This window comes from Cebus imitator, unplaced genomic scaffold (genome assembly GCF_001604975.1).
Source record: "Cebus imitator isolate Cc_AM_T3 unplaced genomic scaffold, Cebus_imitator-1.0 Scaffold533, whole genome shotgun sequence".
Taxonomy (NCBI): domain Eukaryota; kingdom Metazoa; phylum Chordata; class Mammalia; order Primates; family Cebidae; genus Cebus; species Cebus imitator.
In genome coordinates, this window is record NW_016107848.1 from 1,260,311 (window position 1) to 1,275,872 (window position 15,562).

General features: G+C 38.8%; 1 protein-coding gene across 9 annotated transcripts in view; it reads right to left on the reverse strand.

Annotated features, from left to right (window-relative positions):
• The window catches only part of FREM1 (FRAS1 related extracellular matrix 1), a 162,134-nt gene that overhangs the window by 64,891 nt on the left and 81,681 nt on the right, over positions 1–15,562 (reverse strand). For all 9 annotated transcript variants that reach the window (XR_005197732.1, XM_017514683.2, XM_017514684.2 and 6 more), the window contains 4 exons: positions 12,342–12,594; positions 6,767–6,961; positions 5,505–5,690; positions 3,801–3,997 (listed from right to left, as the gene is read on the reverse strand). Coding sequence is in view for 8 of the 9 variants with exons in the window: in XM_017514683.2 (XP_017370172.1) it covers positions 3,801–3,997; positions 5,505–5,690; positions 6,767–6,961; positions 12,342–12,594 (831 nt within the window). In the remaining variant the exon portion in view is untranslated. The remainder of the gene's footprint in view (positions 1–3,800; positions 3,998–5,504; positions 5,691–6,766; positions 6,962–12,341; positions 12,595–15,562) is intronic.

The following is a 15,562-nucleotide window of genomic DNA, read 5'->3' on the forward strand; positions in this document are numbered from 1 at the left end:
GCCTTTCTTTGGAAAATTGCTCAAAGGAAATTATTTGAATATATCCTACTTCAAATTTTCTATGAGACTTGTACAGAATGAATCCCAAAAAGAAACTGCTGGTTTACTAGGAGAGTAAAAGAAACAACAAATCTATTAATCTCCCTTACATTTTTTTCTGAAGATTTCAAAGCACTTTATTCATTTCCATGAAGGAAAAAAATATGATTTTTAAAATATGTATTGTTCATAATTCAAAGGTCGGGGGAAAAATGCAACAAAGACGGTGCTTACTTTGAAGAAGTCACAGAAAACTTCAGTTGTAAAACTGAATCTAGAAACTTTACCTTCATAAACCAATCCTCCTGGATCTCCTTGCTTCTACAAGTCTTCTGCTTCTGTCTGCTTTATAAGTGGCACAAATAACTGCTACATACACTCAGCATGTTAGGTGGTTATTTTTGTTATTGCAGTAAAAACTTCTGTATTTCCATTGAAATCAACAACAATTACAAAGGGTGCTACTGGATGCATAATTATGTATATTTTCATTCTGGATTCCTTATCTCCCTCCAGTTCTCATACTTCCAGATTTCCTGAACTATTCTTCCCATTCCCTCTCATGCCTACTTCAGCTTTTATAATCCTTTAGGCACAAAGACAAGCGCCTGTTTATCATTTCATGTAGTACCCAGTCATTTAGAACTTGACAATGTTACTCTGCTGATTCAATCTTTTTTTCTCACAGTGAGGATTGAGAGAACAAAGAAGTATTTCTGTTTCCTACTTTGAAATATAGCAAAATCTAAATAATAAGAGTGTATAAATTCTACACATGCCTATTGGTAATCTACAATGTTACCAAGCTACATGCTGTGGGGAATACAAACATTCTCAACAATCCAAGTCAGGTGAGACTGCAAAGGCTTGTCCATCAATAATTATAACTCAAGGAAGTAAATGTCTAGTGTTGTTAGATATCCATAAACAAGAATCACAAAAAGGCAGAGATCAGGATGTTTTCATGACTAAGAAGGCAATTAAGCCTTGAAGGACATGTATGGTTTGGATTTGTTAAAACACCCTTCCCTCCCTCCATCCCTCCCTCCCTTCCTTTCTTCCTTATGGTTTGGATTTATTAAAACACCCATCCTTCTTTCCTTCCTTCCTTCCTTCCTTCCTTCCTTCCTTCCTTCCTTCCTTCCTTCCTTCCTTCCTTTTCCTTCCTTCCTTCCTCCCTCCCTCCCTCCCTCCTCCTTCCTTCCTTCCCTCCATCTGCTTTATAAGTGGCACAAATATCTGCTACATACACTAAGCATATTTGGTGGGTTTTATTTTTGTTATTTCAGTAAAAACTCCTGTATTTTCCTTCCTTCCCTCCTTCCTTCCTTCTTTCCTCCCTCCCTCCCTTCCTTCCTCCCTCCCTCCCTTCCTCCCTCCCTCCCTTCCTCCCTTCCTCCCTCCCTCCCTTCCTTCCTCCCTCCCTCCCTTTCTCCCTTTCTTCCTTCCGCATGCTCTTCTCTGTTGCCCAGGCTGGAGTGTAGTAGATCAATCATAGCTCATTGCAGGCTCAACCACCCAGGCTTAAGCAATTCTCCAACCTCAGCCTCCCAAGTAGCTAGAACCATAAGCATGTGCCACCAGCCTGGCTCATTTTTAAAATTTATTTTTATTATTTGTAGAAATGGGGTTTTGCCACATTGCCCAGGCTGGTCTTAAACTTTGTGGCTCAAGGGATCCTCCTGTCTCAGTCTCCCAAAGTGCTGAGATTACAGACATGCACCACCGTGCCTGGTCTAAAGCATCCTTTCATTTCAGCCTCTCTTACTGACTTTGAAGGGTGCCCTCCTGCAACCCTGTTTTATTGAACATATGTTAAAAAAAGTTACTTGGTATATATGATACTTGGGCTAAAATGGTACGGATTTTCTTTTATCTAGCCCTACTTATTAAAGATTAAGTTGGCATCATAGTTCAACTTACAATGATATGCTTATGGAAACATCTGAAATAGGACCTTGCCTTTTTCTCCAAGAACTTTAATAAAGCAACTTAAAATATGTTATAATATCCTCTTCATAGAGCTTGACTAAAATGTGAGGTTGTTTCTTGCAGATTGAATAGTTTATTGGGATTAGGACAACAAAAATTTTGGATCAATATACATAAAATGCCAAATATTATTAGTACAAGGTTTGGAACAGATTATAATAACTTAAACTAAAACCTCAAATCTTCTTGCAGCATTAACTTGATGTAAGCTCAACTGTCTATAAACTAAATACATTCTCTGACAAGAAAACAAAACATGGTTATCTTAAAAAAAATATGTGAAGCTTAAAGTCTGCTTGCCCAAAACACACAGGGCTTCATATTTTTCACTCTCCAATAGTCTCTCTGGGGAATGCAGATAAAAGCATGACTACTTCCAGAGAAGAGCAAGGGACGACTTCCCAGTGGTCTAATTACTTCAGAAGCCCCAACCCTAGGCAAATACAAGACAATGAAGGTAAATATAGGAGGACTCATCTGAAGATTTTTTTTCTCTCTTATAATTACTGAAGGGTTCTCCAGAGAAACCCATGTGCCAACAAAAGTGAAAAGGCAGAAGCTGGCTCTCACATTTCATGCTGAGCTGAATTTTGTGTTCCATTAAGATTCAGCCAAAAATTAAAATCAGATAAATATTTTCACATTTAGAATTTCATTATTTTTGTGAAAATAAGGCAAAATAATTCTCTCAAAATAGCTAAGATGTGCTTTGGTCACTATCAGAGAAAAGATGACAAACATAATATTAACATCAATAATACTAATGATAGCTGGGCACATTATGCCTGCAATCCCAGCACTTTGGGGGGCTGAGGCGGGCGGATTACAAGGTCAGGAGTTTGAGACCAGCCTGGCCAATATGGTAAAACTCCATCTCTACGAAAAATACAAAAGTTAGCCAGGTGTGATGGCAGGCGCCTGTAGTCCCAGCTACTCAGGAGGCTGAGGCAGGAGAATTGTTGAACCAGGGAGGCAGAGGTTGTGGTGAACCAAGATCCCACCATTGTACTCCAGCCTGGGTGACAAAGTGAGACTCCGTCTCAAAAAAAAAAAAAAATAATAATAATAATGACACTTATTTATTAAGGGTCTACTCTGTGCTTGACTACCTTAATCATTACGGCTACCCCTTAAGAAAGATTTGATGCCCATTTTGCAGATGAAGAATAGAAAAACACTTTTCCCAAGACCCTACAACTAGTAAAAAGCAGCACCCAAGTCCCTCTGATTCCAAAGCGTATGCTCATTTCATTTCTCAGGATTGGTTACAACCTATGTCTGAGTTAAATACTCTTGTGAAAAAATAGAACTGCCTAAAAATTATATACTGATGTGAAAAGATTTCTTTTTTTTTTTTTTTTTTGAGATGGAGTCTTGCTCTGTTGCCCAGGCTGGAGTGCACATTGTGACCTCGGCTCATTGCAACTCTGCCTCCCTGGTCCTGTCAAGCAATTCTCCTACCTCATCCTACCAAGTAGCTGGAATTACAGGCACAAGTTACCAGGTCCAGCTAATTTTTGTATTTTTTAGTAGAGACGGGGTTTCACCATTTGGCCAGTCTGGTCTTGAACTCCTGACCTTGTGATCCACCTGCCTCAGCCTCCCAAAGTACTGGGATTACAGGTGTGAGCGCCCAGCCTATGAAAAGGTTTCCCCACTCCTCGCCAATTAAATGTGTTAAGTGTACTTGGACCAATGTAAATGGACTAGGTGAAAATAAAAATTAAAAACGATAAGAGAGAAACTGAACATTTGGATATGTTTCTTACAGTAATATTCTGCACTACAAAGTCAGGAGCTTCATCATTTGTGGGGTTGATGATAATAGAAAATGGTATATCCACGGAGTGTTGCTTCCCATCTGTGACGTATACTGTGAACTGGTCGGCAGTTGGTTCTGTCCTCAGATGCCTGGACTGCACATAGTTAATGTGAAAAGCATTCATGTCTTTCCACTGAAATGAATCTAGAGCACACCAAGATGGAACAGATAAATAAGAAAAACATTTTTCCAAGTTATTGGTCCTTAATCCTTAACCCAATAACAGCCAATTTCTCAGGAATGCAAATAAGAGATCACAGCAGTTGACCTAAGTATCTGCTATCAAAGGTTGCTACAACAGCCAACCATCAACATAAAAGCAGATATCCATGGATCATAAAGAAGGATCAAATTTGCATGGAGAACAGAAGAGTGATAATTACTAACCAGTATGCACAGGGACTTCAAGACTACTTCAGATACTTAGAATAAATGTCAGAGACATTCCCTCGATTAAACGACTACTTTTGTATGAATGGTTCTCTGTCATGCTTGAATAAAAGAGACCACCTCCTTCATGTAAAGGCAAAACAAGAGTCAATCAATCATCTCTCCACTCTAAGACATACATATCAAGAAACGGGTTGGATTGAGTGGAATTAGCTAACCCACTGTTTTGATATTTTGACATGGCTTAAATCCAAAGAGAAAAATGCTCTAAGATGTGCATTAAGTCACAAGAGAAATTGAGTAACATTAAATGCAATTAATCTTAAATTCAGTCTCTTTCATATTTAAAATGGACCTTCTTCAAAAGAGGGTTGGAGAGTCATTTTTATGTCCTTGGAAGATTTTGTTTTTGCTTTCTGTTTTTGTTTTGGTTGGTTTGTTTTTGCCCGAAATACAAGAGCTATTTAAGTATCTGGGATACATTTTGGTTTTGAAATCATGTCATCTGCTTCAACATTTCAGGCGTTCTCTCTGTTACATCCATAGTATATTTCCTCATCCTTTCCTCCAATACCTATTCAAAGTGCTAGAAGGTTGTGAGGATGAGACCTTGTGAGCTCCCACTAGATTTACTCTACCATGGTATCCTGTGTTGCTATGAGGGACTTTTAAACCATTATCTCATCAATGTTTATTCTTGGATTTTTCATAAATAAAATTCCATTTATTTTGAAGTAAATTTGCATGCATGCGGAAATTCGGAATAAAAATTAAAATGAAAAATAGTAAGATTCAAAAGTATCAGCTATAATAGTAATAATAATAATTCATTGAATACATATGGTGCTTTAAACTTTGTTTTTTTTTTTTTTTGAGATGGAGTTTCACTCTTGCTGTCCAAGATGGAGTGTAATAGTGAAATCTCAGCTCACTGCAACCTCCATCTCCTGGGTTCAAGCAATTCTCCTGCCTCAGCCTCCCAAGTAGCTGGCATTACAGATATGTGCCACCATGCCCAGCTAATTTTTTGTATTTAGTAGAGATGGGGTTTCACATGTTGGTCAGGCTGGTCTCAAACTCCTGACCTCCAGTGATCCACCCACCTCAATCTCCTAAAGTGCTTGGATTACAGGCATGAACCGCCACACCCAGCACTTTAAACATTTTGAAAGTCCTTACCCAGTTACTAAGCATGAGCTGGCCAATCACATCCATAAATATAATGAAGGGAGTCATTGCTGGTCATGAAGCTACAACTTACCTATACTTATGCCCATATTGCTTTTTTCAAAACCCACAGAAGGGAGTATATTTTCGAGGTAGCCAAACTGAGGAGGAGACACCAAAACAAATTCCAAGTCATCTGCTGCAGTGTCAGGGTCACTGGCGGACAAATGGTTAATGGTAAGGGCTGTTGAGCAGCCCTCATCTACAACAAACATGGGACCTGCACACAAATAAAAACACAATTACAACTTAGCATGAAATCCTCTAAACAGACTAGGTAGGACTACATGCAGCGACTGAAATTCTAGTTCAGAGAAGCCTCCCATGTGCAAAAACATTTCCATGGGAGATGTTTATTTTCTCTGGCATAATTCTCTTTAAAGTGAAAATCTTGAGTGGTAATGAGTGAATTTACTTTGACTTACGGAATTATATTTTTTTCTTGTACAGGTAAGCCAGACAATAATGGAAAGATAGCAGAAATACTAACTGCTCCAGCACAGCCCTTTAGTCATTCTCAAGGAACTCTGATTTCCCTTGTGTCTCTATGGAAGTGACAAATGAAAGTAGGAATTGCCAAACTGTTTTAATGTTAAGCCACTAAATGTAGTTTATGTACTCTTCAAGATCAGTCGTTACCTCTGTTTGTCAGAGCGTTAATTGCCTGAGAGCTATTATGAATTGCTCATAAAGAAGATATTCTTCATGCCTTGATGCTTAATTATTCTGCTGGGATAATGCTTTCTTTCCAGAACATTGCTTGGGAGATAGTTTGCAAATTACAATAACATTCATACATATGCTTATATTTTTTTCTGAGAGACAGAACATATACATAATGCCTGTGAAGAGATGACTTTCTAAAAAGCAAGTAAGGTTAAATGTATATAAATGGTCTCCCTGGTATACTCATTCTGTTCTAATAGATATTGTTATGGATAAAATAAATTACTTTCTCTTCAGCAGGCAAATTATATTTTCCCATGTGAAATAAAATCAGAATAGTTGAGGATTACAATGTTGTCCTTGTCCCAACACACACACACACACACACACCACGACACATGTATTCTCTATCCATACAGAAATATTTAAAATTTTAAACATGTAAAGTCTTTTGCCCTGTAATCTTAGCAGATTTGGGTTTTCCACAAACTTGTGTTGAGGCAATTACTGAAAGACAATTCCGTATGGTGGTTTTCTTTTCAGATTATAATAAAAATATATTGTTTCACTGAACCACAGGTATGACACTAGATCAGACAATAGTTCAGTAACAGAAAAACACACAGTCACCTATTGCAATGGAAGGTGGCTGGTTGTCTACTGGATATACTGTGATGTTGAGATTATACACTGGAAAGGACTCATGAAGAGGAACAGATGGATTAGGTCCATTGTAGCAGCAGCCATTCACAAAAGGGCCAGCCTCTCCATCCGAAACCACCAACGTTATGGTGTCAAAACAAGGCATCATGCCAATCTCGCCACCTGGAAGACACAACTATAGCTGAAACCTGACTTTTAAAAAATATAGAATACCAAGACGAAATCTACTCACACCTCTTCTACAAGCATTGAAATGGCAAGGGAAAAAAGTTAGTGGATTAAATAAATGTAAAACCCAATTTTATCACTATGAAATCAAATATAGTCATGAAAATGATGCAAAAATTCTTGCCCATCTGTTGCCTCTGGTGAACTCCCTACCAGTCATGTATTACCATAAGGAGGGACAAAACAGGGCTAACAAGGGTTTGATGGTTCATGAATGAACAAGGCAGGGACCCGAAACTTCACTAGTAAAGGTTTCATTCTTCCCTTATAATTGTCTCATGTTAGGACCAACCTCACAGAGAGGGAGAAGGCATCTGTGTTCCTTTGGGAATTGTCTTTCCATTTGCAGTAACCATCTTAAATGAACAACCATCAACCACATAGCAGTTATGAGAAAAGAGGATGTTGGATAGGTGAAATACAAAAGTAGGCCACCTTTTTCCCACTTCTTTCAATATTCTCCTTATTATATATTAGCCAGGATGTTTTAAAAAATAGCAACTGTGCATGGAAAAAAAAGGCATTGACTTTCATTTTCTCCTTTTCACTTTGTAGGTCTCACACCTATGGGATTCAAAATGCTCCCAGCTTAGACAGTGAGAGGAAGAAGGAAAAAAATGTCATGATTAGATAGTTTATTAGCAACAGGGCAATCTGCTCTTGAGTTACCCACTAAGGACATGGAGTAAGAGAGCTTGCTATCCAGGACACTGAAAAGTTTTGCACTTGCACTGCTGGTATTTCTCATGCATCACCATGAAAATCCTAAGAACGGACTGATATGCTGGTTGTGCCCCCACTCAAATCTCATCTTGAATTGTAACTTTCACAATTCCTACATTTTGTGGAGAAACCCAGTGGGAGGCGATTGAATTATGGGGACAGGTCTTTCCTGCCCTGTTCTCATGATAGTGAATGATTGTCATGAGATCTGATGGTTTTAAAAATGGGTGTTTTCCTGCACAAGCTCTCTTTGCCTGCTGCCATCCATGTAAGATGTGACTTGCTCCTCCTTGTCTTCTGCCATGATCATAAGGCCTTCCCAGGCATGTGGAACTGTAAGTCCATTAAACCTCTTTCTTTTACAAATTTCCCAGTCTTAGGTATGTCTTTAGTAGCAGCATGAAAATGGACTAACACAGGGAGCCATTAATTCTTGGAGTTTTGATGAACCTAGGATATAAAAGATCAGGGACATCCTCTCTTTTCACTGGACACTGCTCAAATCTGCAGAGCTCTGTGGCTGCTATTACTTCCCCTGTTTAAAAATGACAAGGAAAATCTAAAGATGATATTATTGCACAACCAAGTGATCAAAGGCTGAGAAAACTGGGCTTAAAAGGAAAAACGGAATTGAAGTTGAGAGAATTAAAGAAACAACCAGCTTTCAATGTGAGGAAGAGTCAAAAATAAGAGACCTCTCACCTATTCATATACCTAAAATACAAATTGGCTTAAAACATTTGTTCATTAGTAATTCACTCAATAAATATTTATTCAATACCTACTATGTGATAATTAGTGTTTCAGGTGCACCAGCAGAGAAAAGGGCAGACATTTTGGAATTGTCAAAAGACATCTCAAAAGAATGTCAAATGTCAAAATAACTCACTATGCATCAGACACTGATACAGTCTAATGGTAGAGAAGAAAATGCAGAGTGGTTAGAATAGCACAGACATATATATATATAGACAGATAGATAGATATAGATAGATAGATATAGATATAGATATCTCTCTCTCTCTATATATATATATATCTTATGTAGAATCCCCCACATGAAATTGCTACTATGAAACCATTTTTTTTAACCTGTTACATAGCAATTTTACATGTTTCAGCCTGATTGTGTGCAAGGTGCTAAAGATGAAAGAAAATGAGTTTTAGCTGACAATGGCATAGGGGCAGAGCATATGTGCCAAGGAAAGACAGCAAAGTTTCCAGATGCCTTTGCTGGTTTTGTCCTGAGCATTAAAGAGTAAGAGTTTGCCAAGAAGATAAGCAGATTGGGGGATGGGACAGAAGATCTGTAGGGAGAGGCAATGGGGGAGAGAAATGAAAAGTCACTACAGAAAGAGAAGACAGCTTAAGAAAAAGAAGGCAAATAGCAAATTTCTCTGTAATGGAACCATAGGATATTTACAGAAATAGCTGGGAAAATAGGCTGAATATTAAGCCACTAAAAAGCCTACAACATAGACAGAGAAATTCTTTACCTTGAAATGGTATATAGCCTAAGGACATGATTTGTACTTACAAATGTTAATCATAGTGTTACTTTTTAAAAATTTGAGGGAAGACAGGGTCTCACTCTGTTGCCCAGGTTGGAGTGCAGTGGCATGCTCATAGCTTACTCTGGCCTCCACCTTCTGGGCTCAAGTGATAATCCCACCTCAGCCTCCAAGTAGCTGGGACCACAGATGTGTCCCACTATGTCCAGATAATGTTTGTATTTTCACAGAGACGAGGGCCTCCCTATGTTGCCCAGGCTGGGCTTGAACTTCTGGGCTCAAGTGATCCTCTTGCCTCAGCCTTCCAAAGTGGTGAGATTACAGGTGTGAGCCACCATGCCTCGCCTCAGAAAAAAAATTTTTTTTAATGATTTCATGTTTAATTTTTGGAGAACAGCAAACTAATAATGGACTTTTATAAAGTAAAATGTGATTCTGTTACTAAAACATATTTATAATGACTTTCTAACATTTAAAATACATTTTAATACACATTTTAGGTGATAATCTAAATGATAAAAGTAAACTGCAAAACTGCATGTACAACATGATTGCAACTATGTTAAAACTATGGTTAGAATAAAGAGAATAAAATACTGTAATACTGAAACGTGAAGAGTGACTATCTTTTAGACATGTAATAAGGTGATTTTTCAAAACTTCATTGTACTTTTCCATTCTTTCCAAGTTTTCTACAATGAATGAATGTGTATTATTTTTATACTTATAGAAAGCAAATAAAGTAATGCTAATAAAATTATTCTTAGCTGGCCTTTAAATCAACATGTAGAAGCAGGAGAGGGGCTAGAAGACTCACTGAAACCTCAGATCCTACAATACTGTGGTTCTTTATCCTGATCCCAGCACAGGGCTGGGTAACTACCAATTGAGTAACAGTAATCATTACAAGAAAACCTAACATTCAAATACCAAAATACCCTTCGAATTCAGTATTCCTTCTAATTTAGTAACATAACCATAAGCCAACTATTTGAAATAATTTGCCCCAATGTCCTACTAGTTTTTATTTTTTTAAAAAATTAGTTTACAGTCTGGTCCATGGCCATCACACTAGAGGAAATGCAGAAATCTGTATACTAGTTTAGCACTTAGAGCAAGGCACTGGAAAAGAAGACAGGTTCTTCTCATTCCTACTTTACCTGTGCTACAAAAGCCTGTCAGGAATGTTAAATAATTAAGCAATAAATAACAATCATTGGTCTTTGGATCCCTTTTCTTTCAGTCTATTTCACTTCTATTGGGCAATAAACAAGTACCTAGTTGTGAACTCCTGAGAGACATCAAACATATGAACTGTGCTCCCCTGGACAAGGAAACCACCCATGAAGCCTTTCCTAAGACTAAACACAGGTTAAGAGGATAGAGAGATACCACTTAAAGAAAAAAGATGTCTGATTAAGTGATTAAGCTGTCCCTTATTAACTAACCGGCCACGAGACATTTGTTTCAATAAATCATTGTTTTCCAAAGTATTTAGGATAAATATTTCAAAATGTTTTCTCCCATTTCTAAATTACTCTTTAGCTATCTCTATTCCTCCTCTTGAATTTCTTTCATGCCTCACTGCTGAGTGTATGATGGACTATATTGTTTGCCAAGAACAGTGACAAGCAAAACCTGGCCGACCCCCACACCCCGTGTGGAAAACTGGTTGGGGCATTCTAAAGTAGCAAAACAGTATATGTATATCATACACCGGTTAAAACAATTCTTTAAGCCCAGGTTACGTGACCCTGACCCTGTGGCTCCCTTGTGGAGAATACTTTCTAGCTTGTCTTTGATCAGTGGTAAGCAGGCACCAGCTGCCTACCTAGTTCATCTTGGTTCTATGAGAAGACACAGAACACCTGTTTGTTAATAATAATCACCTGTTCAGAGAGAATAAAGATGTGGCTCAGAATCTGCTCAAGGCCCTCATCCCGAAATGCTGTCAGCCCCTGAGGCTCTCAGCTAGGAAGGCTGTTGGCCCCTAGATAGTCTCACTTTGCTGTTGTATCTGGGTGTCTGCTTCTTAATGCCACCTGGGTGGGGGGCTCTATGGCCGAGCTGGTCTCAGCACCTCACTGTTTAAATTCTCTTCAAATAAGAAAATGATTTGAATTCTGAAAGCTCTTATTTCTTATACCACTCGCCTGCCCTTACATACTTGACGTACTTGCTGCATTGGAATTTGCAGTTTAAAGAGGCATATGGATGCGTAGACAGGAAATTGCACTAGAGTACAGTAAAAGCCAGCAAGACGAAATATCCAGCATTGTTACCAAGGAAGTATTCCCAACCCAGACCAAAAAGACGTGCAACAGGAGATGATGTGATGACGTGCAATGTATCAGTCACACTGTCATCTGTGCATGCAAATCTGCCCATTTAAGTCAAAGTCTTACACAGGTCTAGGTCATATTCCTGTGTACCCCATTGTGCCTAGTGCTATACCTTGCAGATATCAGGTGTTGATTTAACACATTTTTAGTGGAACAAATGCCACTTGGGTGACAACATAAAGCAATGCCAGAAGTGTAAGAGCAATGCTAATAAACATTTTCTGTACATCTAACCTGTGTTCACGCTGTCATTTGCTGTGGGCAAGTCATATACAGGGTAAGACATTATTGTTGCTTTTCAGGAACTCAAAAAGCAGACCAGTTACTTCTTAGGTGCTAATTGGTGATCAATAAGCTTTGAAAATTAATAATATAATTACCTTAGGAGCTTGCTTCAGGCATTCCTGTCTTGATTTATGGATCCACAAACTATGATGGTCAAATTGACCAAAAAGTCTGAGGAGCATCACAGGGTGAATAGAAGGTCTGTGTGGTTGTGTCAGGAACAGAGCAGCAAATAATATCTGCCCTTTCTCCACTGTTCGAAATTTGTTATAACAACACAATCAGAACTACTTCCATGTATGGTGATCATGCTGGAAAAATGGAGACCAGGCTGCAGTTGCTTCTTGTTTTTAATGGAAGCAAGCATGATGACTGATTATGGGAGCCCACACTGAGGAGTGGAGACTCTCATTTTGCTTGCATTCCTTCACTGGTCACCATGCTGCTGCTTACCTGTGTGTTTGTATGTCACAGCCTCTGAGATAACATCTCCCTGAGAGAACTGATGCACTGTGACTCCAGCTTTCCTCACCACCCCATGCTGAGGTTCTCGAGCAATCACAAACATCAACTTCAAGTCATCACTGTCCACATCAGTAGCAGAAATGTATTCGGAGGTGATGACCACCTCTCCTCCCTCTGAGCAATTCATGACAGGCATGAGGTCTGCCTTTAGGACTGGTGGTTCATCATTGACAGGGAATACCTAGGCAATGAAAAAAAAAGGCATGTTTTCAGAAAAAGAAAGAAATGACAAATTGTTTGACTGATAATCCATTGCTTATAGTCAGAATGAAAGGCATTTTTGATCTTACAGACACATGAAACAATAGCCATAGAATTTGGCCCAGCAATCTGCATCTTTTAACTTTTCCTATGTAAACCATCTTGCAAAGAATGCCCCCTGTGAGAGACATTTTAGGTAGCAAGGGAGAATATGGTTATGGTTCAGGACTCAAAACTCTCATTTGTTTCTAGACAGACAAAATATAAATGTAATATAAGGCATTCTTCGCCACAGCCCTTATCCTCTTTCATTAAATTCACACATTCCAGAAGAGTTCTCGTCCTTGTGGCCTGAGGCATTTACATTTACTGCATCAAAGTTATTTTTGTTTCAAATGACTTGGTGATTACAAAGCTTTCTTCCACCCTCAACTTCCTACCACCCAGGAAGTTTCTCTGGACTTATAATAAGCAGCAGCTGCATTTCAAAGAGTCTGAGTTAAATATGAAACTCTAACTATTCAATCAACGCCAGGTTTCAACTTGACAAAATGTTTTTCTCTCACTCTCACGAAAATAAAACTCCAAGTAAAAAGGAAAGAAAAGCAACATGGGATCACGCTGGCTCTCTAAATTTAAAAAGATCGTGTAGAAATCTGGAAAAGTCTATCTTCTAAAAGGGAGTGAAGACACCCCCCTCTGAGTTCACAGCCACAACTTGGTGCGTGCTGCAAGTCCGCCACGTCTGCCCTGTGAATCCTGTCAACCTACACCTTCTTCCCTAATGCTCAGCCAAAGTGATCTTTTCAACATGTGGATTTTAAGTCACTGCCTTACAGAGACCTTCAGTGGCTTCCCATTGGTTCTGCTAGGATTTCTCTTACCTTATCTCATGCTATGTGGTGCCTTTGCCACTCCACTCCAGTTTTATCCCAACACACATTCCCACCATCACTGGGTGTTTGCACCATCTCTCTTCCCACTGCCCATCTCTCCTCCCACCAGGGAATTCCGTTCCCAGCTCTTTGCTTGGTTAACTCCTCCTTCAGGTTACATAGGGATTCCTCAGGAAATGCTTCCTTGACTATTTAACTAATTTAGGGGCTTCTATTATTGACTCTCTTTTAGCATCCTATTTATGTACAGCGCCATCTAAATTTTAATCAATTAATTATCTTGGTGATAATCTGTTTAATGCCTGTCTTCATCCTTGGCCTGTGACCTTTAGAAGAACAGTGACTTTGTCTTATTCGTCATCATATTCTAAACATCTAGTCTAAGACTTGGCATAGAGAAGGCACTTATTAAATATTTGCTGAATAAATGAATGAGTGAATGCAACTATGCATATATATCCTGATTACTCTGTTATTTAAACAGGCTAGCAACTCTAAAACAAATATACATTAAATCGTTTGGACACTTCCTTTAGGATAGAGAAATTGGATAATGAAAGCTCCAGGCTGGTTATTTAATTAAAGATTTTAAAAGCCTACAGCATTCTCTACTTTTCTATTGGCTTAAGAAAAATCATCTTTGTTCATGTCTGCTGAGTAAATTCATTTAAGACCCTCTGCAGTATTGTTTTTGACTCTGAGGAATATCACCAACAAATTCAATGATGACCATCTTGCAGCAGTTCACAAAAGAACCTCAGCTTTCAAATGAATAATAAAGTCCAAAGGCAATAGAATTAAGAATATTCCTTCTGGGTAAAAAAAAAAAAATCACAAACGCTTGTCCAAAAATTGGCTGTGCCTCTGTTTGGCTTTTAAAGACCATACTCTTGTGTTTAAAAAGAAACAAGAAACAGATTGTTTTCCCAAAATGCATTGCCTATTGTCATGGGTAGAATTTAGGGTTGGGGTTTTCTCCTCACAGATTTGCTTTTCAGACAAGAAAAGTAACTCAGAAAAGCTTTGTCTGTCTGTAAGTCTGCCAACAAAGAAAACTGTCCTTTTTGAAGCTGCAATATCATACTGCTCTTTATCCAAGCCTCAAAGGCCATTATGACAACTAAGTGGGAAAATGAAAGGAAGAGATTGCCTTGTTCCCGGCATAGAGAGGTGCACAGGAACTGCTGGCCAGTATAATTATTATAATCACCTAGTGATACAGAAGTGTGGCAGGGTGAGGAGGCAAAAACACTGGCCTGGGTAACAAAGCATGGAGATGCCAACCCAAGCCTACTCTGTTTAGTCAATGATTTGGGGCAAGTCATTAAACATTTTTGGACCTAAATATCCTTAGCTATAAAATGGGGATAACTTCTTCACTGAACATTCTTTATTAGTCACTAAAATATCTTACAAAGACATTATTATTACCAATATAATAATGATTTCATATCACAAAGTTCCGAAAAATTCCAGCAGAAAAAGAAATAAACTAGTACAATGAAAATAATTAGTGGCTCTTTAGGGAACATGGTATATTTTTCTTCAGACCTTCTTTTGTCACCAACTATAAATACCTGCAAAACCCTATGAGTTATGCTCTTGGACTTGCATGCCACTCAACAAAGAAACTCAGGGGGTTCCCGTAAGTCCCTTGGGAATGCATTCAACTTATTTTTGAGATAGTCTCCCTCTATTGCCCAGGCTGGAGTGCAGTGGGGTGATCTCAACTCACTGCAGCCTCCGCCTCCCAGGTTCAAGTGATTCTCCTGCCTCAGCCTACAAGTAGCTGGGATTACAGGCATGAGCCACCACGCCCAGCTAAAATTTGTATTTTCAGTAGAGACAGGGTTTCACCATATTGGCCAGGGTGATCTTGAACTCCTGACCTCAAGTGATTGGCCTACCTCGGCCTCCCAGAATGCTGGGATTACAGGTGTCAGCCTCCACACCTGGTCTGCGCTCAAATTTTATGTGCAGATTTTTCGTCATTTGTCAAAAGTGGGAAATATTATCTCAAACACTCATGCTAGGATTATATGGTACAGGAAC